At 43.1% G+C, this 23,759-nt stretch overlaps 1 protein-coding gene across 1 annotated transcript; it reads left to right on the top strand.

The window, feature by feature from the left end:
• The first annotated feature begins 22,995 nt into the window (after positions 1-22,995).
• On the top strand, positions 22,996-23,208 carry LOC107542419 (large ribosomal subunit protein eL39-like). Its single transcript, XM_087823572.1, has one exon. The coding sequence runs from the start codon at positions 22,996-22,998 to the stop codon at positions 23,206-23,208; it is 213 nt and encodes a 70-aa protein (XP_087679698.1).
• The last annotated feature ends 551 nt before the right edge of the window (positions 23,209-23,759 follow it).

Raw genomic sequence — 23,759 nt, forward strand, 5'->3', positions numbered from 1 at the left:
CCTCCTCTCCGGCTCCGCTGGGATGCCCAGCGCTCCGCCGGGGCTTTTATGAGTCCGGCCGGCTACGACGCACACGTCAGCCTCGGGGCGGGAACGCATTCTTCGGGTTCCAGCCTCTTCTCACGTGGGGAGCGGGCGGGGAAGGGCGGTGAGCAAGCCAGAAGGCTGCCGGCTGTTGCCCCCTGCAGGCTAGCGTCAGTAGTGCGCCCTGCTCCTGCGGATAACACCCCAAACCCAGTCTTCGCTTAAGATCCTAGGCTCCGTGAGCCTCCTCCTTTCATCCCCTCAAAACGACTGGCATGGCGTCCCAGAATAGTCACCTCAACTGTGCTGGGAGGAAAGGAGCCGTCCACTGGCCCGTGGACCCGCGTAGCTGAATCTCCAATAATGCCGGTTAAAATGCATCCTACTGATGGCCTCTCTGGGAGTGGGACCTCAATACTCGGCTTTTTTTTTTTTTTTTTTTTTTTTTAATGTTTTCTTGTTGTTGTTAATCTTCATCCCAGGATATTTTTTCCATTGATTTTTAGAGAGAGTTGAAAGGAGGGAGAGAGAAACATCGATGGGAGAGAGACACGTCGATTGGTTGCCGTCCCCTCGCTCTCCTACTGGGGCTGGGAATCGAACCTGCCACCCAGGTGCGCGCTATTGGCCGGAATGGAACCCACGACATTCAGTGGGCGGCGTGATGCTCTAACCAGGCGGTACTCTGCATGCTTAACACACAATCGGCGTCAGGCACAGTCAAGCTAAAGACTGCTTAGTGTTCAAGGTTGGAGAGAGAGGAGCCTGAGGAAGGATGCTGAGAGTGCCCGTGGGGCACAGCTCTCCCGGTCACTCCTTGCCATAACTTGTTAGTCTCACCCACCAGGATCCCCGCCACCCGCGGGGAGGGGGCTCCCCTGGTCCTAAGTAATTACCCTGCCCACTTTCCCGAGTCCCTTAGGAACCTTGACTTGTCCTGAACATTGCTCTCCCAAACCCAGTCCCAAGATCTGTAACCCGGGCAGCGCTTGAGGAGGAGGCAGGAAAGCCCCGGCGGCAGGACCCAAATGGACCCAAGCATCTTGGTTCTTTCAGTCACCATTTACAATATTTTCAACATGCCTTTCTCTCTCCTAGTAGAAGAGCACATAAAACCAGATCCTATTGCGCCCTGCAGTTGATTGCCTGACTGTAAGCCCCGTAACAGCGATCGCGGGGCCTGCCCCCAGCACGACGGCATGACATGGATGTGCGCACTGCACCGGCGCAGAAGGGCGGCCCTGCCTCGCGGGGGTGCATACCTCAAGCAGAGGTTGGGCTGCGACGGCGAAAGTAGGCGGCGCTCCCTGAAACCCCTGTGCCGCCGAATAGTCTGAGCGGAGGCTGCTGCCACACGTCGCTCACGTACCACATGGCTCCGCTGGGACCGTGCCGGCTCTCGCGCTGCCAACGCAGCTGCTCAGCACCGCCCCCAAAGGGGCTCCCCTCTACCCTGCACTCCAGCCCGCCCGGGAGCCCGAGCGCCAAGCAACTGGGGCCCCTGACCTCCCCCCCACACACTCCCCCCACCCCCTTCGCGCCCAGCCCTCTCCGGAATCCCCGCTCTCGGTCCAAAAGCTTTGCTGACTGCAGAGTTTCGGCGCTCGGCAACTGTTTAGAAACCCGAGCGCATTGCATTGGACTTGTTTTTCTGCAATGGGAGCTGATGCCAGAGATGACACCCTATAGCACCCCAGGGCGAGTCCCACTCCGCTCTTGAAATAAAAGTGCGCTGATCCAAAGAGAAAAGCATTCGCTAGCGAGCGCCCACGCCTCCGAGAAAAGTTGCTGCCGGGGTTTCGCTGAAGTCAGGGGCCCGGCCGGCTGTGCGTGTGACCGCAGCTGCACCCCTAGATGCCTGCACATTTGCCTCCCCGGGAAGAACCAGTGTGCCTGCATGCCTGCTACCTTCCCACTGGAGTTCTTTTACATGCACTTGTCACAAACAGGGCAAGGGGACGAGGCGGCATTCTTCCGCCCTCTAAGCTTGCAAACAACTGTGGGGGGTGGGGTTCAGCTTAGGGGGTGAGAGCACATCTTTAATCTCCTGACCTAATAACGTGTCTGCCCAGGGTCCAGCTCTGAGGGCACCAGGCAGCAGACGTAACTTGGAGATCCCAGCGTAGGCCTTCGCGCTCGCGCTGCAGACCCCCGCACTTTCCCAGGGGTGTGTCAGTAACGCCTTAGGTGGCCACTGCTGCGGCGCAAAGGTGGTCCAGCCTCATCACTTCCTGCACCTGATCTGCAGCCGGCAAACGGAAGTTCACTTGACACCCCCCCACACACACACACCCTTCTGATATCTAAGTGCAAACAACTAGGAATGCGTGGGGGGCAAGGATGAATTCACACCTTAAAATACTTTAAAATAAAGGGAGCAGCCTGAATTGGTGCCATGCTTGCAGCCCTCAAGTAAATTAGGGTAGTGCCCCATGGAAGATAAAATCATTTCACTGCAAAACCGTTTATAAACAACCCAGCCCTGGCAGGTGTGGCTCAGTTGGTTGGAGCGACAACCTGAGCACCAAAAAAGTGGCCGGTTCCATTCCTGGTCAGGGCGCATACCTAGGTTTTGGGTTCCATCCCCTGTAGGGGCATGGTTGGTGCATACAGGAGGCAAACAATGGATGTTTCCCTCATACATCCATCTCTCTCTCTCTCTTCCCCTTCCCCTCTCTCTAAAATCAGTAAAACATATCCTCAGGTGAGGATTTTAAAAATAAATAAATAATAAATATAAACAACCCAACTGCAACTCAGTGTACTGGTTCGGAGTTATGGTTTAAACATCCATGTAGCACTTCCCCTAGTTCTGCTAATGGTCCCATCTTCACTAAATTGTCTAGGGCGTTTTATCAATTTTCTGGTCTCCAAGCTGCTGATCAGCAACTCACTCCTTCAGAAAAGGCTGCAATGCCTAGAGTGTAAAAATTTCTCTAATACAAAGATATTTTTTAAGACAGGACAGCTCCAAGTACTAGGGCAGATTTTATGATTATCTAGCACTATGGCTAGATAATCGGGTGATGTTTTAAGTGAGTAAAGGGAAGTTTAGAGATTAGAGGAGTTAAGGAACTAGGTCAAAGGCCAAGAAATACAGCCAGTTAGGAACTTTTTTTCCCTACTTGACAAAGACAAGTTTCTCCCGGGAACTGGTGGTGGACACTGTCCAACCCTAGAGTGCTGAGTAGAGTCCTGAAGGGGAAGACCACAATGGTTCAGTCCATCTCACCCAGAACTGTTGGGCTGTTTGGCAGGAAAGCACAGAGAAAGTGCTGCTTGTGCAGTAAGTACTGCCTGGTGGAGTTGCTCATAGAGAATTCTTTAGCTAGGTCTAGAGGCAGAGAATGGATGGTGGAAGTGATTTTTCTCCATGACCTCTCTCTGCCCAGTTCCCTCTGCTGACCATTTCATAACCCTTACCCCTGGGGCTCCCTGATGCTGCCATAACAAGAGCAAAAAGCAACCTCATTTCCATGATTCGGTGCCAGCTAGCCAGACTGAAACAGTTAAACCATGCTAGTACCCACCTCTTCCCCAGTGAGAGAATCAGAGAAAGAACAAGCTGTGGCAGGCTGTGAGCAATCCAAGTTGCTAATTAGACACAAAGTGTCATCATTTGCTCCCATGAACCATCTTATGTCTAAAACAGTGCAGTGAGACACCAAATAAAAGAACAAAATAAACCCTCACCTCACCACCCATCCAAAGACAGGGGAAAGGGGCAACTTTTTAAAAAAATGTCTGTCCCATACATGAATGGGAACACAGACACAGATATCCAAGCAATTCCCGGTCAGGGCACAACACTGGGTTACTGGTTCCTCCCCCTTCCTCCCCAGAAGGCAACCAATGAATATTTCTCTTTATCTAAGCATGTCCTTGGGTGAGAATTTAAAAAATTAAAAACCTGCACAATGAGGTTTATAACAGCTTTATTCATAATCACCAAAACGTGAACGCAGCCAAGATGCCTTTCAGTAGGTAAGTAAACAAACTGTGGTCCATCCAGATGATGAAATATTATTTAGTGCAAAAAGAAATGATCCATCAAAGTGACAGAAGTTAATTAAAAAAGGTTCCATACTGTATGATTCCAACTCTAAGACCTTCTGGAAAAGGTGAAACTATGGAGATAGTAAAAAGATTAGTGGATGCCAGGGATTAGGGAGGAAGGAGGGATGAATAAGTGGAGCACAGCACTTTTGGGGCAGTGAAACTACTCTGTGTGATACTGTAATGGTGGATACGTGTTATTATACATTTGTCCAAACACATAGAATGCACAATGCCAAGAGTGACCCTAATGTAAACTATGGACTTTGGGTGATGATGATGCATCAGTGTAGGCTCATCCTTAAAAAAATGATGTTGATAGTAGGGGGGGCTGTGCATGTGTGGAGGCAGGGGGTACATGGGAACGCTATACGTTTCTCTTAATTTTTCTGTGAACCTAAAACTGCTCTAAGAAAGTCTGTTTTTAAAAAATCATTATTTTCCTGCAAATGTCACGTACACTTTTCTCCAATCAAGTAGACGTACATGTTGTATCATGGAGGTGCAAGGACGGTTTCTTAGTGGCCACAGACTGCTCTGGACGAACACACACAAACTGAGCCGCTGGACTCCCACTGAACCATCCAGCAAGTTTCCATTTCCCTCTGCCCGGTCCATGCTGCTCCACATCCTGCGGGCCTTTCCTTTTCTTAGGGCACACTCCTGAGCTTGGGAGCATGCTCTTAAAACTGCCTGTTGGTGTTTCATATCCAGCATCATACCTGGCTACTGCTTCAGAGTATTTACACTCCTTCCCAACCTCCAAACCCAATATCAAGATATATATTATTTGGGTTTAAAAGTATTATTTTATGACTTCAAAATATTTATGCTTTTTAAAAAACAGATATTCTGTAGTCTAGTTAACAGTATTGTACAAATTCAATTTCCTGGTTTTGATATTTTACTCCAGTCATATAAGATGTCACCTTTAGAGAAAGCTAAGTTATAGGTTCATGGGACTCTATGTTCTATTTTGTAACTTCCTGTATTTCAAAATAAAAAGAAAATAATTTTAAATCAGTGATGGTTCAGTTTGCTCAAATCCAGAAAGAAAGAGAGAGGGAAGGGGAGGGGAGGGGAGGGGAGGGGAGGGGAGGGGAGGGGAGGGGAGGGGAGGGGAGGGGAGGGGAGGGGAGGGGAGGGGAGGGAAAGGAGGGGAAGGGAGGGGAGGGGGAAGGGGAGGGGGAAGGGGAAGGGGAGGGGGAAGGGGGAAGGGGAGGGGGAAGGGGAAGGGGAGGGGGAAGGGAAGGGGGAAGGGAAGAAAGACAAGCATAAATTGGGTAGTTCCAGGCATTGAGGCAGAAGGGAACTGGCAGAAAAGTAGTCAAAATTTGTATATGTTTCTAACACCTTTGCTTCTCACAAATGACAGGCACATACACACAGAATTTGCATGATCTGGCACCTAGAATCAAGCTCAATCTATGTGTTAACTTGGGGGGGTGGAGTTCTATTTCTGGATTTTGCATAGATCTTTGGGAGAATATCAGTAAATTTGTAATCTTTGTCACTAAGTCGCAGGCTTAAAACAAAATGAGGAAGAGAAAACCTTGCGGAATTCAACTGAGGACTCCAAGAGGTCAAGGCTGAGCCATTTTCTTTGATGGGCAAAGAGGCACAAAGATGAATAATTGCTCGAGAAGCTCTCTGTCCATCTTCTTCTCATTTATTAGATGCTCACAAGCAGTAGCTGTGTGTCAGACACTGCTACACTGGACATTCCAAGCTACACTGGAATCTAAATCATCTTGGGTCCAGCCAGGGAAGAGCAGGTGATCAAATAGCTCTCATCATGGTGCTCTGTGCTCAGCCTCACAATGAGTATTACAAAGAAACAGCTCCCAGGCCCAAGAGCTTGTAATTTAAGACCAGAGGGGTGGATGTAAATGTGTACATTTAGAATAGAATGGAAATATTAGAATAAAAGTAGAGAACTAAAATAAGGTGTTAGGTAAGGCAAGAATATGCCAAATGCAGGCTAAGGATAAATCCATATTGGGACAGTCAGAAAAGTCTGTCCATAAGTGGGGGTGGATGAACTGGGAATTTTATATTCATCTCATTGTCCTTGACTTTATCTCTGCTGAGTCCAAGAGAACACGTGGGACTAAAAAGGCCAAGGTCTCTCATTTCTTTCTACATTCATCAAGTATTCAGTGAAAGCCAACTGTACCAGGGGCTATTATAAGTCAAGTAAGGTGTGGTCCTTGTCAGAATTATGAATTCACATTTGAATTTCATAGTGTCCCTTCATGTCTCCCCCCCCTCCATACACATTCCTACCTTTTTTCCTTAGAGTTAATGAAGCTGAGACACAGAAATATTAACTTGCTTGCCTGTGATCACAGAGCTAATAAGCCAAGGAATAAAAACAAGGTCTTCAACTAGCCTGGTATTCCTTCAAGCTTCTCTTAATTAAGCTACTTTCCAACTAGAATGCTCAGAGTCCCTCCCAACAGCAATACCAACAACAAAATTTTGGATCTGTGTGGTAAATCTCTAAATTACTTAGTATTTGGTTATAATGTGAGAATAAGAATAATCTTAGAAACTATTATGAAGATTAATAGCTAAAAACTTTCAAGTGGCCCTACAATGAAAAGCTCTACTTAACACATGAAAACAAAGAGCTAGACTCTCAAAGATTCACAGATCTTTAGGTTTTAGCAGTCATACCTGTCTTATGATGCAGAAAAGGCACATGTTCACCACTACAGTAGAGCCAATTTAAAAAGAACCAACAGTTTTATGAGATGAAACTTAATCAGCCTTAAAAAAGCAAAAAAGAGCCTGGCTGGGCATGGCTCAGAGGTCGAGCATCAACCTAGGATCCAGGAGATTGCAGTTCGATTCCCAGTCAGGGCACGTGCCGGTTGCAGGCTCCATCCCCAGCAGGGGGCAAGCAGGGGACAGCTCATCAATGACTCATCATTGATGTTTCTATCTCTCTCTCTCCCTCTCCTTTCCTCTCTCTGAAATCAATGAAGATTTTTTTTTTTTAAAAAAAAAGCAAAACAGATGTGGAAGAGGAGGCCTTGGGCTTTTTGTGTACCTCTGAAAGGTTTTAATATGTCCTAATTTACTAGTAAAGGGAAAGAAGAAAAAGAAGACATACTCCTGTACCTCCACATCATTCAAATTATTAAATAAATCTCAAATTTATATTGTTAATAATAGATTTTTACAGAATGGCAGCCTCCCCAAGGTTTTCAATAGCATGCCGTCTCCATGGGCTCTGGAGCAGTGCAGTCCCACAGGGACTACAATCATAGCTGAAGATTTTCTAGTAGTAAAAAGAAACAGGTGAAACTAACATCAATGAGAAGTAGAATGGACAATCCGCCAGGGCAGGGAGGAAACTTCTTCATATTTACTAATGTATCATCCATCCTGAGTTCGGGTTTGACCAGCTATACTAGAGTGGGTTTTGCCCAACTATAAAACAGGGACAGTATATACCTATAAAGTAGGGTTTTCATGTGAGACGCGCACAGCAGAGTACCTGGCACCTAGTATGCTCAATATTTGGGAGTCAGGAGTTCTGTGAAAATCAAGGTTTCAGATTTCTATAGAATTCATGTCTCTCCCTGAACTTTGAACCAGGTGGTGTCATCCAAGCTAGAAAACGGAGAGTTTCCCTGATTCCTCCTATTTTCCCACTCCATCCAACTCTGTGAAATCAATCACATATCTGGAAGGTTCCATTCCTTCCTGTATTAGTCAAGGTTCTCCAGAGAAACATATGTACATGTATGTACGTATAAGAGGAGACTTATTATAGAAATTGGCTCACACAGTTACAGAGCTCGAGAAGTCCCACATCTGCTGTCCACAGCTGGAGACCCAGGAAAGCTGTCGGTGTGGTGCAGTGTGAGTCTGAAGGCCTAAGAAGTGGAGGCTGATGGCATGAGTCCTAATCTGAGTCTGAGACCCAGGAGCTCTGATGCCTGGACAGGAGGACATGGCTGTCTCGGCTTACGCAGAGAAAGCAAACTCACTCTGCCTATTTGTTCTGTTCAAGCCCTCAGCTAACAGGGTGAGGACCACCACCTTGGGGAGGACTACCTGCTTTTCTTAGTCTACCGAATCAAGTGCTAATCTCTTCCAGAAATATCTTCACAGACTCATCCAGAAAAAATGTTTACCAGCTATCTGGGCATCACTTGGCCCAGTCAGGTTGACATATAAAATTAACCATCACATTTTCCAATAGCCACTCCCCTCAACGTTCTTCACAGCAGAACTTCAGTTTTTAGCTGCCTAGCTAAATGATATTTTTCAGATTTTCAAGTTAGACATGACTGAGTGGCTAAGGTGGGGGTAAAAAAGAAGGGTCATTCCATTACTAAGCAGTACTACTCGCCAGAAAGACATTTCTGACACTGAGCCAAGTGTATCTTCCTGTAACTTCCCCTGCTAGTTCCCATTCTGCTGCTAAGTGCACAGTAAGCCTGTGCCCTCTTCCAGCCCTCAGACATCTGTGAGCAGCTAGCATGTTCCCATTAAAACATGCAAACTTCGGGTTAAGCAGCCCACTCTTGGACTTTAAAACAGCATGAACACAGTTTTCACCGGGCACAGAGCAAAGCCAAGCAAAGTAGTGAATTTGCCTCATGATATTAGAAGACTCAGGTTCTAGAGAGAAGGATGCTGAGTAACACCATTAGGCCTATAGCAAATGCCGAAATGAGCTGGGCACTCAAGATTACTATGACAAAAAGCAATTCTAATGAACCTATGGATAATCTAAGTTTAGATTCTCAACTACTGAGAACAGATGTGTCTGAGCTACAAAGCTTATCTAGTGGGGGTGGGGGACAGGGGCGAGACAGTACAGTGTGGGAAAGGGGCTGTAGCCTGGGAGCTAGGAGCCTGGACTCTACAACTGACCCTGTGTATTCCCTCCCTAAACCCTGATTCCCTCATTTGCTAATGGGCCGTCTAGATGTTCTCTAAGCATCACTTCTACTTCAGTGATTCTAACTGTTCTCAATGAAATATCAGTATAAACTTGACAGTAATTACTAAACTATAAGCAACTAAAAACAGGGACAGCTGTTCATCTTTGTGTCACCAGAGCCTACTATAGTGTCAGGCACATAGAAGGGATTTAGTACATGTTTGTTTGGTGAAGAATGATTATGTATGTTTGCAATGATTATATTTGTATGGCTCACATTGTGGGCTGGAAGTAGCTCCTAGAACTGCTCCAGGAACCACAAGTCTCAGAGGGGGACAGCCAGCTATTCACTGTTAGGATTAGTTGGTTCATCTGTAAAATGAGGATTATTAATAGCTGCCTTGTCTACCTCAAGAGGTGGTTATGAAGACCAAGTTAGATAGGAATAAAAGGGCTCTTGGAAACACTGTGAAGTACTCAACAAATATATGAAAATTAGCATTTTGAAATTGTCCAGGCCCTCCCAAGATGGGTGATTAAAATGTCTGGACAGATGTTCTCTCATCGTGACTGCTCTATGATCTGGCCTTCATCCCTTGGTTTCCTCAATCGATCAACTACGCCCCCCCCAATACACTCACAAAGGTGAAGGGAAAAGCTGAGGCAAAACAACTGAGGTCGCTGACGCAGGCCTTTGGTGAGAACAGAAAGTGACAATCCTCTTTCTGCTGAGTACAGGAAGCAGGGGGAGCCTGGGGTTGGGAAAGTGGGGTAGGGGCACTGCGTTGTTGCAAGGCTGCTTACGCAGTGTGGTGTGTGCAAGTCTGCAGAGTGGTGCAACTCAGGGATTGAGACATCAGAATTGGCATTCTTTCCCTTCTCTGTTCCCCCTCATACTACTTCTTTCTCCCAGTGGAAAACATTCTAAAAATAGAGAAAAATATCTGTTTTAATGCAGGCTTTGGAAAACACTGCTGACTAGATGTTGAAAAGCCTACCACAGCTGGGCTGCATTAATGCGCAGTGTTCAAATTAGAGAGAGGAGTGGTCTGTAATCCCCTGTGTTAAGACCACACTTCAGTACTGTGTTCAGTTCTGGATGACACCTTTTAAGGGAATGTTAATAAATTCATAGTCCTCCAGAGAAAGAAAGTCTCGCTGTTCAAGCAATATGGAAGCCATGCTCTGTGAGGAATAGCTAAAGAACTAGACATGAGATAGAGAATAAGATTATGAGATAAAATAACCATTTACAAACACAGTTGCTCGCAGGAGCTAAAACCAAATTGCTTGCTGAAAGATACAAGGGAGGTGCCTTCAGCTGTCCCACAACAAACAGTGGGCTAGAAAGACAGCAATTGCTTACCCCATTAGGATTCCAAGCAGCAGCTACATGTCCAGTGGTCAAAAACTTTGCAGAGGGTTCCCACAAGAGCTGGCAATCAAACTAGTAGTCTCTGGCTAGCCCTGCAGATGGGGGATCCTATGATTCTGTGGGGACCTGAGCCCCAGTCCCAGCTCACCAACTTGACTTTGAGCAGAACACCTCTGCACATCAAGTCTGGAATGATCTCATTATCTCAATGGTCCTTTTCTTTTGTAAAGTCTTAAAGTCTATAAGTGCAATATTAAGTGAATCTGGGTATAAAGCTGCTGATCTAGTATTTAATTAATGTGAGTAGTCAAGGGGTTCTGGGCCATGGATTGGGTGAGACATGCCTTTGACAAGCTCCTTGGAGTTCAACCTGCTGGCATCACAATGAAAACTGTGCTACAATTTCTTTCTATTCACAACTTTGGGCAACTGGAAATTATTATAGCACATCTCAAGCAAATCAAAGACTTTAGCTTAAAATTCCAGACTAGAAGTTTGACATCTATGCCAGTATTCCCTATCTAGTGATCACTGAAACCTCAGAGAGTCACAGAAGTATGATATGGGGGTCCACATTCTATGTAGAAACAGTTCTGTTTCAAAATTTAATTTTTTAATCAATAAATACAATCTTTAAATATTTTTCCTATGGCAGCCCTAGAGGTATACCAGTCTGATCTCCCTTTAAGAAAAACTTGCTTATCAGCTTCAAGGAGTACAGTTAAATGAGTCTCCAGCTGCAGCACCTCGGGATCTGAGGCAGCATCTGAACTGAGGCGATGATCTTCCTGGCAGCTCCCAGGCAACGACTGAGCACAGTAGTGCACCAGGGCCTGGCCATTTCTGCCCACAATGGGCTCCTCTACAGGGAGTTTTGCACTGAGCTCCCCACAGGGCCAGCTGAGAGTTCTCAGAGTGACCCTGAAGTGTGAGGCTCTCCGCCAGTTCCCACTTCCTTCCCCCTCACCTTCCACAGCTATCAGACCTACAACCCTCTTTTTTTTATTTTTCACAAGCATTACCCCAATAAATCTTTTGCACTTGCAACTCTGTCTTAATGTCTGCTTGCCAGAGGAACCAACCAATACATTTTCCATTAAAATAAAATAGCTTGAAGGCATCTGAGTGTGTATCAAGTGTATCAAGAAGTTAGGGTGCAAGATGAGTGTAATTCTGACATTCGGCTGGCTTATCACTGAGTTTTCACTGGCTTCTGTGATGGGTTTGGCCATTATACAGCTTCAGATTAGTTTAATAGCATTTATTTTGTATTTAATTCATACTCATAATTGATCACTGTTTAAAGATGGGAAGCATAGGAGACACTGATGTTGACATTTGAGTCATGAGCAAATGATAAGTGTATGTCAAAAAAGACATGAGAACCTACTTTAAAGTGTTCCATTGGCCAAAGCAGGCACATCCTGAGCAACAAAATAAATAATAAGAGTAATAGATTATAACCCTGAGAAAAATTAGAATCCTCAAATCCATTCAACTGTAAAAAAATGAATGAATGAGTGAGTGAATGAATGAATGAATGCAAGAGATGAGCTGCTAGCTTTTCCTTACAGCAGAATGCCAACAAATAAATGTAGAAGGAATGATGGAATTTGTAAGTCATCACTTGGTAATCACCATAATAATAATTATTTCAGACAAGAATCATCAAGCGGGTGAAAGTTTGAGAAGAAATAGGATATATGCAGAATCTCAAATTAGTTACTAATTTAAAAAAATAGTAACCTTACAGTAGAGAAATGTGGCAGACACCATCCTACGCAAGAGATCCAAGTTAACACCACCAGGAATGGGACAGAGATATCATGTGTCTCCTGATATGATGACCAGAAGATGCTTCACTACTTCTTAGGTGCTCCTGCCAAAAATGCAGAACCTGAATCTAATCATAAAGAAGCAATGGACAAACCCCAAATTCAGGGATATTCTAAGAGAGAAGTGGCCTGGATCCCAAGGGAATGTTTGCACACCCATGTTCATAACAGTATTATTCACAGCAGCCAAATGTTTATCCACAGATGAATGGATAAACAAAATGCGGTCAGAAACATACAGTGGAATATTATTCAGACTTTAAAAAGTAAAAAAACCCTGTTACATGCTATAACATGGACGAACTTTGAGCCCCCCATGCTAAATAAAATAAACCAGTCACAAAAAGACAAATACTGTTATGACTCCACTTATGTGAGGTACCTAGGGTGGGTGGAAGGATGGATAGAAGACAGACAGACAGCTAGATAAGTAGGCAGAAGAGTGAAGGAAATACTGAGAGAGAGAAAATGATAAAGCAAATAAGGTAAAATGTTAACATTTTCAAAATCCGGGTGAAGGCTATCCTGGAATGCTCTGTGCCACTTTTGCAACTTTCCTGTATGTCTGAAATTATTTCAAAACAAAAATTTAGTGTTCACTTCAGTAGCACATACAACAACAACCAAAAAAGAAAAAAAAGGAAGGAAGGGAGGGAGGGAGGGAGGGAGGGAGGGAGGGAGGGAGGGAGGGAGGGAGGGAGGGAGGGAGGGAGGGAGGGAGGGAGGGAGGGAGGAAGACTCAAGCATTTTAGGTTCATGAGGAACATAAAATGGTAAAAATTCTACACATTCACCTCCAAAGGATCTTCCTCAGATTTGGAAGTAGCATGCATCTGATCAAAGTTCTATACAACAAATCAAAGATGGTTCTAAAATTTCAAAACCTAATGTTGAAATATAAAGTATAACGACAATTTTCAACAAACGCTTTGCAAGAGATATAGTCTTTTATTATAAAAAGAGTGAGAAAAGATATTAGGCTTTGCACTCAGACAAAAGCAATCTTGTTTATACTTCAGTGTCTAACCCTAACATGTACAATGCCATTTTTTTCTTGCAATTTCTTTGTATTGAATTTATTGAAGTGACACTGGTTAATGACACAATGCCATTCTTGAATTTATCTCATGTTTTCCTTCCGTAACTAAATTAAATAGCATGTGTTAATTGTAAAATATAAAAAGCTGTAAGATTTATTTCAATTTATTTGGAGACACTGCTCATTGTGGCCCTGCAGCCACCCTCACATTACTTCCTGGCTGACTGAACCTTGATTTGGTAGATGGGGGAGGCAGAGATCCCCAATTTCAAGGCAAGCTGCCCCCCATCCTATCCATAATGATGAGTTGTGATTGGGCTCATCCACCCACCCATCCCCACCCTGCACCCACCCCTACTCTCCTTGCAGGTGACTTTTTTGGATGTGATCATGTGACCAGTTCTTTACAGTAAGCAATAAACAACATACTTTTGGTTTAACTTACTATTGGTCAGGTATTCCGTTACCTAGAGCTGAAAGCATTCCTAACTAGTAAATACATCAGGAATGCCATCTAAATCTACTAATACAGCCCTGGCTGGGTGACTCAGTTAGTTGGAGCATTGTCCCATACACCAAAAGGTTTGGGGGTCTATTCAAGGTCAGGGCACATACCTAGGTTGTCGATTCAGTCTCCGGTGGGGGCAAGTACAGGAGGCAACCGATCGATGTTTCTCTCTCACATTGATGTTTCTCTCTCTTTTTCTTCTTTCTCTCCCTTCCTCTCTCTCTAAAATCAATAAATATTTCCCGGGGTGAGGGAAAAAGAATCTACTAATACAAACTGTCATGGGGGAGATGACAAGACCTCAGTTCTTGTCTGCTTGAGGAAAATATTTCAATCAAGAGACAAAGTGTAGAAAAGAAAGCAAGAATTTATTGACCGCAGCAAAAAAAAACCTTAACTATTAACAGCCTACCATCGACCAGAAGCCTTACCAATAACACAGACTGTGTATTAATACATATGTTGTATGTTATACATATTATATACTATATTCTTACATTAAAGTAAGCTAAAGAGAAGAAAATGTTATTTTAAAAATCATAAGGAAGAGAAAATACATTTATTTATTGAAAAAAATCCACTTATAAGTGGACCCATGCAGTTCAAACCCATGCTGTTCAAGGGCCAACTGTACCCAAGGTGTAAACCCCATGCTAGAGCAATCAAACCGGAACTGCTGGGTGGGCCTTAGGTTTTGCAATTTTTTTAAAAGCTTCTCAAGTGATTCCAGTGTTTAGCCAATAAAGACTCCCATGGATTGTCACCACACCTAGTCACACGGCCAGCATGTGCTGAGCTTCAGGCTGGGCCTACGGGAACACATGGCACCTGACTACAAATATTTTACATCTTGTTGAGGAAGCAAGAGATTTATGCATGGGGAACTCTTAGGAAGTCAGATTGTTGTGGAATTTGGAGGCATTTGGGAGAGATCTGTGAACAAAAAATCAAGAGTCTAGAATAAGTGAGCCCTTTGGAATTGGTATTTCTGCTGCACCTGCAGCCTTTTTTCTAGGTGGCTACAACAAGCCATTTAGCAGCCTTGAAACATTTTTTGTTTGTTTGTTTGTTTGTTTGTTTTTGAGAATGAAGAACTAGTTGACCTTTGAAGGAAAGCTGGATAAATTTTTAGGACACTAAACTGCTAGGTAGTTTCCAGAGAACATTCCCTCCACCTGCTATCATAGGATGGAAAAGTCCCCAGAAACCTCATTGATCCCACCCAGTCCCTTCACCCATCAGAGACTGGAAGTCTCCAGCTGAGAGCAACAGGTGTGACGTGTAAGGACTAAGTCACCTGGGGATGATCAGGTGACTGTCTGCGTACATGTGTGCATTCACTGCCTGGTGTTCCAGACCCTGCAGGTCTCGGCCATGTCCCCTTTCTGAGTCTCAGGTCAACAGAGTGGATTCATGAAAACAGACAGACAGCCACTCTGGCTGATCCTGCTATGGAGCAAGCAGGGACCGTGGGGCATTGGTAAAAGATTGCACTATTTGGCAGAGACTCAGCTCTCTGCCCTCCTGGCCCTGGCCACGGCCCCTGGACTGGATGACAAACTTCACTCACATTTGAGCATTGTCCAGCTGAGACAGTGACAGTATGAGACGGTCTCACCTCCCTCCTCCACTGGCTCCCACTGGCTCGCACTGGCTCCATATCTCAGCCTGGTATGGCAGAGCCTAGAGGAGGCCCAAGGCCTAGGGGTGGCAGGCAGGAAGCATGCTGCATTTCCACTTGTAGCCCCCCAGATGAAAGCTCTCAGCTCTGCCAGTCCCATTGCACTTTAGAGAGAAACACAGAGCCTGGCATAGAGAGCTGGCCAGTAGGCATCCTGGGGAAAGGGTTAGGCCTATGATTCACGAGGCTCTGCTTCTCCCAGAAGTGGCATTAGGATTCAAGCTGCCTCACTTGTGTGCTGCAGTCCCATCTGCTGCTTTTCCTTCCCACTCCCCTCTTCTAGTTCATCATGCACAGATTACTCTCAAGCTTGCCCATCTTACCTGGTCTCACCCCCTTGCATATCTGATGCAACATTGGCAGAGTTTGGGGAGCCTTGGCCCGTCTGCATTGTGGAAGAGAAAGGGTTCTATGGAAAGTAACCTCACAGGGAGATCTGATCATAAATTCCTAACTGGGCAGGTCCTGGTGGGTAGTCACACACTGGGCATATAACATCTTTAGTAAAGGGTTTATCTTTGCCTTAAGCAAGCCTTGTCCATTGTTTCTGTGCATCTAGGTTAACACACCTTTGAAATAAGCCAAAAGCACCCTCAAGAAAGCACGTAATCTTGTTAACTATCCTGTAATCCAATCCCTGCCTTGCTTTTTTCCCACCTCCACGTAATCCTTGCTCCTTAATTTCGAATGCATAAAAGGAGGTGCAAAAACATTATTCTCCAGAGCATTGGAGATCTTGCTCCCCAGCATATGTTGTCAGCTTGGCTCAAATAAACTCGTAAAAATTCCCTACAGGTTTGGATGTTTCTCACAATGACACAGACATGGTCTTTCAGCACAGAATGAAACAAACTGTTTGCTGACAAATGATCAGAAAGCTTTGGGCAAAATGAAAAGGATCTGGACAAATAGTCCAAAAGCAGAATAGTGCCAGGCAAGTTCAAGCTTTTGCCTGTTTCGCCTTCATCTGCTGCTCCTCCTTGCGAGTTCAAATCCAGTTTTGTAACAGTGGAAAACTGTAACCCACCTTTGACAGTGTTTCTGTAAATGCTGACTCTGACTGAAAGGTAGCCTATAGATAAACAGTAGATTTGTATAAGAACCCTAAGAACTAACTTCAAAAGAGACAGACTCTGACCTTCAGTCATCCCAGTTCTGGGAGATTTGCTGACCTCCAAACGTAGAACCAGGATGACAAAGAACCACAATGACACACACTAGACCTTTACTTGACCAGTTTCGAGATCCTTACAGGAATGGACTGGACTGGACTGCACACAGAGATCTTTTCAATCCCCTCCCCTTGATTTCTTTGTTCTGCTTCGCCTCTCCTTCCTCATAAAAACCTCCACCTGCGCTGAGATGTGGGGATGGTCTTTGCAGCAAGAGTCCCCCATCCCTTCAGGTTATAGGCACTTGAATAAAATCTCTTTCCTTTTTCACCAGCATGTGTCTAATGGGTTTCGTTTTTGTGGAGGCAAGCAGCTGAACTTGGATTCCAGTTAAAATTTTAGGGAGCCATCCAGGAGGTCGTGGGAGCACCCTTCAGTAAGTCCCTGGACCTTGGAGGGGGTTCCCCTGGTCTCCTGTGGCTGACCAACCCCAGGAGAGAACTCGGGAGTCCTAGCAGCTGCAGAGTGATTTTACTTGGGGAGTGTCCTTTGCTCACTCTCAGTGCTGGTCCCCTGCTACGCTTAGCTGGTAAAAGGAAACACGTCTTTGGGGAGGTGACGGACTCCAAAACTGGGTAGTCTCTGTTGCGCACGACCAGGAGCCCCTGCCCCGCGTTTGGGGGTCTTGGAACCACTTGGAATTCTGTAGGAATCAACAGGCGCGGCATGCAGTAGGCATGGCTCAGTGACTAAGACAAACCCATTCCCCAGTGTGGGATTTGGTTGGAGCACTCCTTTTGGTTTTGGTATTTGGATTTTTGGGTGTTGTTTGCTTTTCTTGCTGCCTGTATTTGTAGTTTGTCTTAACAGATGTGCTTTGAATTTGGAATATTGTTGCTTAGAGAAACCTGCATAGGAATCATACTTCTATATAGCTACTTGCTCCTTCCTTTGTCTAATTGTTATCATTACTTTGCAATTGGAGTTGTTTTGCCAAAAGTCTAGTAAATAGGATAAGATCTCTTACATCCAAGTTTTCATGTTGTCACATCGTAAGACTTCTACTTAGAAAGATCTTAATTGATGGTTCAAAGAGGGGGGGGAAAAGGTCTCACTTCCCTCCCAGAGAGTAAAGAAAACTGTGATGGAACAAGTCCTTTAAACACTCTAAATACTCTTCCTGGAGGCCCTGGGAGCGACAGCAGTCCCGGGTACAATGGGGAAATTAATACCACCCCAAAACCTTCTGCAGGCTGTGGAAGCAGCAGGAACCAGCATTCCCACCTCAATATAAAGGGGAAAAAGTAGTATTTTTATTTATTTTTATTGTTCAAAATATTACACGTCCCCTTTTCTCCCCATTGACCCTTCCACCCCAAAACCACCCCCGTCCCCAGTCCCTCACCACACTACTATCTGTGTCCTTGCATATATGCCTATAAATTCTTTTGTTTATCTCTCCCCGCCCACCTCCACCTTCCCTCTGAGATTCATCAGTCTGATCTATGCTTCCATGTCACTGAATCTACTTTGTTCACCAGTTTATTAAGTTCTTTAGATTCCACATACAAGTGAGATCATGTGATGTTTGTCTTTCGCTGCCTGGCTTATTTCACTTAGCATAATTTTCTCTAGGTCCATCCATACTGTCCCAAAGGGTATGAGATCCTTCTTCTTTACAGCTGCGTAGTATTCCATGGTGTAAATGTCCCACAGCTTTTTTATCCACTCATCTACTGATGGGCACTTGTGCTGTTTCCAGATCTTAGCTATTGTAAACTGTGCTGCTATGAACATTGGGGTGCATATATTCTTTCTCATTAGTGTTTCAGGATTCTTAGGATATATTCCTAGAAGTGGGATCACTAGGTCAAAAGGCAGCTCTATTTTTAATTTTTTGAAGAAACTCCATACTGTTTTCCATAGTGGTTGCACCAGTCTGCATTCCCATCAGCAGTGCACCAGGGTTCCCGTTTCTCCACACCCTCGCCAGCACATGTCGTTTGTTGATTTGTTAATGGCAGCCATCCTGACAGGTGTGAAGTGATACCTCATTGTGGTTTTAATTTGCATCTCTCTGATGATTAGTGACATTGAGCATTTTTTTATGTGTCTCTTGGCCATCCGTATGTCCTCTTTGGAGAAGTGTCTGTTCAGGTCCTTTGCCCATTTCTTAATTGGATTGTTTGTCTTCCTCTTGCTAAGTAGTATGAGTTCTTTGTACGCTTTGGAAATTAGCCCCTTATCAGATAAATCCTTAGCAAATATGTTCTCCCATACTGTGGGGTTCCTTTGTATTTTAAGGCTGATTTATTTTGCTGTGCAGAAGCTTTTCAGTTTGATGTAGTCCCATTTGTTTATTTTTTCTTTTGTTTCTCTTGCCCTAGGAGATGTATCAGCGAAAATTCCACTAAGTGAGATGTCTGTGACTTTACTGTCTATGTTTTCTTCCAGGATTTTTATGGTTTCGTGACTTACATTTAAATATTTTATCCATTTGCAAATGACATAATATTATACATAGAAAACCCTAAAGACTCCAGCAAAGTACTACTAGATTTGATAAATGAATACGGGAAGGTAGCAGGATACAAAATTAACATCCAGAAATCGACAACATTTTTATACACCAACAATGAACTATCAGAAAGAGAAACTAAAAAAAAAAATACCATTTACCATTGCAACTAAAAAAATAAGATACTTAGGAATAAACTTAACCAAGAATGTAAAAGGCCTGTACTCAGAAAACTACAGACACTGAAAAAAGAAATAGAGGAAGATATAAACAAGTGGAAGAATATACTGTGTTCATGGATTGGAAGAATTAATATCATTAAAATGTCCATACTACCCAAAGCAATTTATAAATTCAATGCAATTCCTATTAAAATACCAACAGCATATTTCACAGACCTAGAACAAATATTCCAAAAATTTATATGGAACCAAAAAAGACCTTGAGTAGCCGCAGCCATCTTAAGAAAGAACAGAGTGGGACGGATCACTTTACCAAGTATCAAACTATAATACAAAGCCACTGTAATAAAAAGTGTGGTATTGGTATAACAACAGACATATAGATCAATGGAACAAAACAGAGACCCCAGAAATAGACCCAGGCCATTATGGCCAGTTAATATTTGACAAAGGAGGCAAGAGCATCCAATGGAATAAAGACAGTCTCTTCAATAAATGGTGCTGGGAAAATTGGACAGGTACATAAAAAAAAAATGAAACTAGATCACCAACTTACTCCATACACAAGAATAAATTCAAACTGGATAAAAAAATAGTACTTTTAAATTCAAGCACCCGGAGGCCCAGGAGCTGCTACAGTCCTGGGAACAAGCCTCGGGGCCTGCTATCTCCTCCCCTACCTTTTCTCCAGCTTCCTAAGAGTTGTCAAGGTTATTTTATCTCTGTTATGCCTCTAAAAATGTAAGTGTATTTTCCAATTGAAAAAAAAGCCTGTTTCAGAAAGTTATGAAATGTGTTTGTAAATTTGCCAAAGAATGCTAATTGCTTGCTTTTAGTTGTCTCTAAAAATTAAGGTTTCTAACATAGAAACCCACACCTGAAACCTATTGACCATTGTCATATTGACCACTGTCACATTGACCATTGTCACTCCAATAAATTTAATAAAAATTTGTTAAAAAAATAAATAAATAAATAAAAATATATACACACACACACACATACATATATATATAATTAAGGTTTCTACGAATTAGGAATTCTAATCAAGTCAAAAGGAAACTATATGGTTTTGGTAATATAGAATTGAAAGTAGGCTGTTTTAAAGTTGGTTATTTCTCTTTTTTAAAAAAATGTACTTTTATTGATTTTAGAGACAGAGAGAGGGAGAGGGGGAGAAACATCAACTGGTTGCCTCCTGCATGCACCTGAACTGGGACATGTGCCCTGACCAGGAATTGAACCTTTCAGTGCCTGGGACAACGCTCAGCCACTGAGACACACTGACCAGGGCTAAAGTTGGTTATTTCTGAGTGAGTTAAGAAGAAATAAACTGAAAGGAACTAGGAAAGTCATAAAGGGTTTGAGCAAGTTGCAAAGGGTCTGTGTAAGCTGAAGAAGAATTATGTGGAGGAAAGAAGCATAAAGAGAAAGAATTAAGAAAGTAAAAAAGGTGAGAAATGATATAAGAAAGGGACATACATATTACAGGAAAAAAGGACATTAGAGGAGAAATACTCAAGAAGGAAATGGAAATGGAAAAAAAGAAATAAGAAAAGGAAAGGTAAATAGATAGGTAGTAAAATGGAGTGGTAATTTTTTTTAAAAATAGGTCTTTATTGATTTCAGAAAGAGGAAGGGAGAGGGAGAAAGAGATAGAAGCATCAATGAGAGTCACGCCCCCTACTGGGGATCAAGCCCACAACCCGGGCATGTGCCCTGACTGGGAATTGAACTGTGCTGAGCCACACTGGCTGGGTGGAGTGGTAATTTTAATGACAAACCAAAAGGCCAGGAAGCTCCCTTTGATTTTGCAAAACCAATTGTTATTTCCCCACAGGAATCCTAGGTACAACTGACAGTGGGGAACAAATTAATTGATTTCTTAGTCTGATACACTTTCATTCGTAATTCTAAGTGTTATCTTAAAATGTTGTTACAAAATAAGAAAATTGCATTATAATCAGAACTATAACTATGTTATTTTAAGTATTTTTTGTCACTTAGAGTCAGTCATTGTTTTATTCTGATGCATTTCCAAAATTGTTACATCTTCTGACTTACTCTAAAATATGAATTTTGGAGAATAAATTTTTCAGATCATACCTTTAAAATAGATAAAAAAGTTATAGAACTCTAAGAACTAACTGGATTCATAGAAATACTGGCAAATAATCAGGATAAACAAATATTAATTATGAGACTGAATAAACTGAAGATAATTATTCTTATGACTTAGTTCAAAATATTGCTGATTTTTATTTTTATTTATTTATCAATCCTCACTGGAAGATATTTTTTCCACTGATTTTCAGAGAGTTGGAGGGAGGGAGGGAGGGTGGGAGGGAGGGAGGAGGGAAAGAGAGAGAGAGAGAAGTATCAATGTGAGAGAGACACACTGACTGGTTGCCTCCCGCGAACTCCGACCAGGGCCAGGGATCGAACCTGCAACTGAGGTATGTGCCATTGGCCAGAATCGAACCCAGGACGCTCTAATCATTGAGCCAAACTGGCTAGGGCAAATATTGCTGATTTTTAAAAACTTGTTTGTTTTCTTAGAGCAGTTTGGTAAATTGCACCTTGATAAGCAATATTAAAGCGTTTATATTTTTCTCCCTACTTGATCTCTCCAGAATTTAAAAACTCTTAATGAGTGAGTACTATTATTTTCATGACAATATGTTTATTTGCATAAATCCAATAAGAATCTGATTTTTTTCATAACAGGACATATAAAGCCAGTTTCCAATTGTTGTTTTATTAACCAAGACTTTGACTGGAATGTCATGTTTGACAAAGACATGCCTAGACTCTGGATGTCAGCAAAAAAGTTTTAAGGAATGAAGATTGACTCTGAAGCCTATAAAAGCCCTTGGAGAAAGCCTGGTACCTTGCTTATTCATACAGTTCATGGCAGTCTTTCCAAGTAAGGGACAAAGTTTACCTTCCTGGGAGATGGCAAGGAAAGAACCTCAAGACATTCTGGGGACCTCAAGAACTTGAGGAATTTACCCAAACCTACAGGTATTGCAGGCAAAGCTTCACAGCAAGTGTGTGCCTTGGCTTCTCTGCCCTGAGAGGAAACTTTCTATGAGATTCCAGCATAGCAGATTTTAAAAGCTTACATAATCAATTGCTATTCCTATTGTGTTTATGCAAATAATCAGGCCAAATTGAAACTGGACTTAATATAGTAAGTGAATTAGTTTTAATTTGGCTTTTTGATAAAAATGAGGGTGATTTTAGTAGAATAGTTATGTTTCAATAGAATCTATAATACACAGCTCTAAATATTAGACTCTAGTTCAGTTAATTGTCTGTAAAACTTTATTTTTCACCTATAAACTAGACTGGATCCCGAATTTTTCCAGTTTCTGAAATATTTTGGCTACAATCCCCTAACTTCCATGGAAATGGAAGAAAAATTAACAGTGGTGAACTGTAACAGTGGAGAACTGTAACCCATCCCACTATTCTTATGACATTGTTTCTGTAAATGCTGACTCTGACTAATTTGCAGTTTCTGGATAAACAGCATATTTGTATAAAAATCCTAGGAACTAATTTCAGAAGAGACAGACTTCGACCTTTAGTCATCCCAATTCCGTATTTGCTGACCTTCAAACATAGAACCAGGATGACACACACTAGACCATCACTTGACCAGTTTGAAGTGGACTGTACTGGTAAAATGGGAGATGAGAGAGCCCAAGGTCACTCTTTCTCTGCCACTGTGGTGCGCGCGTTTGCCTCTTTTTCGCCATGTCTTCTCACAAGACTTTCAGGATTCAGAGGTTCCTGGCCGAGAAACAACGGCAGGATCGGCCCATTCCCCAATCGATTGGGATGAAAACTGGTAATAAAATCAGGTACAACTCCAAGAGAAAACATTGGAGAAGAGCCAAACTGGGTCAACAGGGAATCGCACATGAAACGGCATCTTACCATATCACTGAAACAATGGCTGCTATCTAAAAAGGTGGGTGTGTTTTACTAGGAAATTATTGGAAGAATGATTTTATTTTAACATGTTTCTGCATTAGTAGGTTGGATCAGTAATAAATATATGAGACCTTTAAAAAAATAGAGCCTAAGAAATATTACCCATTTTTATTCTTAGCTGATAAATTCATGGTACCAAGCATTGTTAGGTACTTTAAACAGTTTATCTCTAATCTTTATAACTACCCAACCACTTAGGTATTATTGTCATTCCAGGGATAAGCAAACAATCAGTGAGATTAAATAACTTGCCCAAGGGCACTGAGTATGGAGGTGATAGAGGCCTTTCACAGAGGTTATCCAAGGTAGGTAGGAGGAAACTGGGACTAAAGACCATTTCCCAAGGCATTTCAAAAGTGGTGACTGGCAGTATCCCCAGTCCACAGTAGGTGCACCGTAAATATTTATTGAGTGGATGAATGAAGGAAGGGATTAATGATGGCTGTATAAGTCAGTGTGTACCCACAGGTTCACAAGGAGGCTGAAAGCAATTGGACAAAAGGAAAACCGGGACCTGAGTGAAC

Source organism: Miniopterus natalensis, chromosome 1, assembly GCF_054644295.1.
Source record: "Miniopterus natalensis isolate mMinNat1 chromosome 1, mMinNat1.hap1, whole genome shotgun sequence".
Lineage (NCBI taxonomy): Eukaryota > Metazoa > Chordata > Mammalia > Chiroptera > Miniopteridae > Miniopterus > Miniopterus natalensis.

Coding starts and splice junctions, on each gene's coding strand:
- LOC107542419 (XM_087823572.1), top strand. CDS start 22,996: ATGTCTTCTCACAAGACTTTCAGGATTCAGAGGTTCCTGGCCGAGAAA.